Source organism: Sapajus apella, unplaced genomic scaffold (assembly GCF_009761245.1).
Source record: "Sapajus apella isolate SASKATOON/1434 unplaced genomic scaffold, GSC_monkey_1.0 scaffold11, whole genome shotgun sequence".
NCBI classification, from domain to species: Eukaryota; Metazoa; Chordata; class Mammalia; order Primates; family Cebidae; genus Sapajus; species Sapajus apella.
Genome location: NW_022436951.1, coordinates 40,627,033 through 40,631,270, shown reverse-complemented (window position 1 = coordinate 40,631,270; position 4,238 = coordinate 40,627,033). Strand labels below are relative to the sequence as shown.

Here is a 4,238-nt window from a genome sequence, read left to right as displayed (position 1 = left end):
GCCGCACCCCCGGAGCGCCCTCCGGGTACTTGGGACACTTCGGCCTTTGATGAGCCCAGCAGGGTTTCAGGCGGAGGCCTCGGGGGCGGGAGGAGAGGCCTGAGCCGGCCAGGCGCCCGCGGGGGGTGCGGACCTGGCGCCGCCGCGGAGATGGGGAGGGGAGTCGGGTTTCTGAGCGCAGCCACCGTCGGGCCCGGCCCCTCGGCCCCGGATTGCTTCGCGGGTCCCTTTCGAGATCCCTTACCGCCCTGCCCCGAGGCCCCTCCTCCCAGTCCCGCCTCGGATTTGAGGCCTACGAAGCTCTAAGCGTTTCCCTTCGCGGAGCCGCGGCACGCCGGCTTTCCGAGCAGAGCTGATTCCCACGCCCACCCTCACCCCAGGATAAGGCTCTGGGAATTTAGAAGTTTAAAATCTAATCAAAGAAATCCCTGTTTTTCAAACTTCTGGAGTTTGGTGATGCAAGTCTGAGTTCTGGGTGTCACGCCCACATCCATTAGGGAGTTCAACGGAAGCCTCTAACTCGGCAGTGATGGTTCTTTTAAAAGTGGCTTAAAGTCTTGGGTCGAGCCAGCGGCTTTTTGGGAGAGAAGTCTGGGTCAGTTCCTGCCCCCCACTCCTTCCCTCCTGGATCGGCCCCCCCCTTCCCTGGGGAATTCTCAAATCACCTGGTTTTAGATGTGTTCATTTTGCAATACAAACACCGTCACTCGGTTTTATTGGTTTTGTTGCATCAGCCTCTGAAGCAGTGTGAACATACATTTTAAAAAACATAATATTATGGAGTCAAGAGTGTGCAAGAGTCAGGTCAGTGCAAGTGCTGTTGGTGAGCGTTATGTGCTGAGGATGAAATCGGAGGACCGGCAGGCCAGGAGGCTTCACAACCACCACCGCGTGCCTCAGCCGGAGGACAGCTGACTGCGCTTCAGAACGGAACCGCCTTCTCATGTAAACTTTTCACGTAAACTTTATGCTCAGGGTGGCCTCTTCTGCCCCAGAGCCTCTCCTTCCGTGTCGCGAGTTTGGGAATGGCCCGGGACTCAGGCCCAGGTGGTGGAGGCCCCTGCGTGGCAGCGCCGGGCTTGTTCATGTTCCCAGGGGTCCGAGTTCAGAAGTCTTCCTCTGGAAACTCAGGAAAAAAAGTTGGCGCCGTCCGCCTGAGTGCGGGTTCCCTCCTGGGCTCAGGCCCGCCCGCTTCAGGCGAAGGGTTTACCGCCGGCCTTGGGCAGGGCGAGCAGCTCCCGGGCGGCGCCCGCAGCATGGGCGTCCTGGGGCGCGGCAGGCGGAAAGGCTCGGGCCAGGGGTGCGGTCAGCACGTTCGCGCCTGCCCCCAGCGAGCGCCCCAGAGACCCGGGGTCCAGGAGGGTGCCCTTGGCGGTGGCCCAGGCCTGGTTCAAAGTGCTGTGCCTGAGGATAGGGTCGTGGAAGACCCCGTCCACCCAGTTTCTGAGGCTGGTTACCGGGGAGTCCTGGTGCCTGTCCAGGGCACCAGAGGGGACAGGGGCCACAGACGGGGACGTGGCGGGCGCGGAGGACGCAGCCGCAGGGACCGCGGGGCCTTGGCGCTTGAGCATGCACGACGGAAACTCAGTCTGGCTCAGGGCGCTGGCGGCAGCGGCTGTGGCGGTGTGCGCCAGGGACCAGATGCGCGGCTTGGCCTCGAGGCCCGCCGCCCCCGCCGGCACAAACCCCAGCTTGGTCTTGCAGGCCTGAGGGCCGCCCTCTGTGCTCGGCAGTGGCTCCGGCCCGGCCGCTGCGCTGAGAAGACAGCTGCGGGCCCTCTCCAGGTCCTCATCCAGAGCAGCTCCGCCACCCGCGGCCAGAGGCATCCGGAGAGCGCCCGAGGCCTCCTTGCCCGGGCCCTCAGGTGCCGGGGGGACACGCTCTAGGCCGCCGTCCAGGGACTGGAAGGGCGGCTTCAGCTCGCACCCCGGGGGCTCCGCTTCCAGCGGGTCAAAGTCTTCCAAGTCACTAAGCTCCAGCTCCTTCTCCTCTTTGCCTACGGGCTCTGCGGGAGAGAACGCGTGGCCAGTGGAGGGAGAGGGGTGGAAGGTGAATCAGACCCCCTGTCCCCGCCCACCATGGTGGTCCTGACGCCAGGAAAAGCACTCGGGGCCTTTATTCATGTCTTCCATTTCCTACAGAGGCCACCAGGTCACAAAGTGGCAACGCAGGAGGTCTCCAATGGGGGACGGGGTGTCTAATATTTTTAAACGTTATTTGAGTTTCTTTAAATGCTTAGGGGTGACCACCTCAGTCCCCACATTCATAGCCTGAGGCAGAACCGGTTTGCACAGTGACCGCCTAGGCATGTGGCTCAGCGTTTCGGACCCCCAAGACGCCCTAGAACCTCAGAGAAGGCAAAGGAAGGCTCCAGCCTGCACCCCAGAGCCTCAGCTCCCTGCGACAACCCCCAACCCACCTGAGTTCTTGGAGCTCTTGAGGGGCTCCTCCCGCGCATCCTCCTCGGCCCCCTCCTCCTCCTCGCCCTCCGCGTAGGGCCGCTTCTCATCTGCGCACTTGTTCCTCGGAGGCCACGTCATCTTGTTCTCTTTCTTGAGGCGCCGGCGCGCGTTGGCGAACCAGGTGGAGACCTGCGTGAGGGTCATCTTGGTGATGATGGCCAGCATGATCTTCTCGCCCTTGGTGGGGTAGGGGTTCTTGCGGTGCTCCTGCAGCCAGGCCTTGAGCGTGCTGGTGGTCTCGCGCGTGGCGTTCTTGCGCCGCGTGCCGCTGTCCATGGTGCCGTACCTGGAGACAGGCTCTGCAATGGGCGCTGGCCGGGCCCTTTGAGCCCAAGGCATCGTGGGCGACGGGGTGGGGATCCACCAGGGGCATGCAAGGACGGGGTTTGCTTTCCCGTCGTGAGGTTGTGGTCATGGTCATAAGGCCCGGTAGGACACAGTCCCAACCAGGTGCTGCTGCCTGCTGGTACTTGTCTTCTGTGGCCCATGGGCAAACATATTTCACTAAATTTACAGGGAGCCTGAGCTCCTTCCCAAGCCAGAGAGGTCCAGGCCAATTATTTTATGGGGATGGCTACCTACCCCTTTGATCCCCAAACCATAAAAACGTATTCGACATACGAGCCCACACCCTGATAGGTTAACACCTGTGGCCAAGAAGAGTCATTATTTTCCATGAGGAGAAAGTGCCCAGGGGGCCTAAGTGGACTTTCTTTGGCTAAATCTGTAATGGTTGCACCGAGGAAGGTGGGGCGTGCTGTCCAAAAGTGGGCCAGCAGGGCCACCAGGGGCTCCCCCTTTCCCACTGCAGGGGCAGAGTGGACACTCGGAGGGAGGTGCCCGGAGTGCACAGAGGCTGCCTGTGAACTGGCCTTCCAGATTCCACTTCCCTGAAAGCTGCCAGGCATCGAGGACTTCTGGGGTCCAACAACGTGGGGGGCGGGGGAAACTGGGGAGCATTTTAACCCGTGGCTGTGTAGGAGCAGGGTCGCCAGGAGGCTGGACCCGATAGACCAGAGTCAGGTCAGCCTGATCTAGAAGCGTCTCTCTTCCGGCCTCCGGCCTTCCAGAGAGGTGGTGGTGGAGGAGGGGGGGTGGTGGCTGACAGTGCAGAGCGCACGGGGCCGCCGCTGGTTAGGAGGGGCACGTCCTCACCTGTCATAGGGGTACTGGCCCAGAGCCGGCTCGTAGGGGTAGTAGGCAGCAGCGGCTGGCGCCAGGCCCGCATGCGCAGATCCTGTCCCGTCCTTGGAGTCGAAGCTGTTCTGTAGGAGCCAGGAGTCTGGGGTCGCAGCTTCCAGGGAGGCGACCCCACTCCAGCCTCTCTCCTAGGAGCCCTCTGCTCCAAAGGCTTCACCCGGATTCCTGGGCAGCCCTGCACCCGGCAGCGAAGGAGCTGATTTCCCCGCCCGCTTTTGAACCTGGTCTTCCAGACGGGAAGTGAGGTTGTTCTGAGTTGGGGAAGCCGTGTCGGGGGAGGGGAGCGGGGACGTGGAGGAGGAGGAAGGTGGAAGGAAGTGAGAAAGAACTGGGGGCCGGCATCAGGGGGCACCTGGGAGAAGGAGCCGGGATGGGAAGGGCTGGGGGCCTCTGGTGATGTACTCGAGGAGGGAGGAGAGAGGGGTGGAGAAAGGGGAGGGACGCGGAGTGAGGGGATGGAGGCCAGGAGGGGAGAAGGGAGGAGAGAAATGGGGAGGAGCAAGAGGTGGGGAGGAGCCAGGATGGGGGAGGAGGGGGGGGGGGGGGGGGGGAGGCTGCGTAGTAACCCCTATCAGA

General features: G+C 62.6%; 1 protein-coding gene across 1 annotated transcript in view; it reads right to left on the bottom strand.

The window, feature by feature from the left end:
• Positions 1-546: 546 nt before the first annotated feature.
• The window catches only part of IRX4 (iroquois homeobox 4), a 5,600-nt gene continuing 1,908 nt past the window's right edge, over positions 547-4,238 (bottom strand). The window contains exons 3-5 of the mRNA XM_032279143.1: positions 3,618-3,727; positions 2,420-2,748; positions 547-2,005 (exon numbers count right to left, since the gene is read on the bottom strand). Coding sequence (XP_032135034.1) covers positions 1,194-2,005; positions 2,420-2,748; positions 3,618-3,727 — 1,251 coding nt within the window. The 3' untranslated portion in view covers positions 547-1,193. The remainder of the gene's footprint in view (positions 2,006-2,419; positions 2,749-3,617; positions 3,728-4,238) is intronic.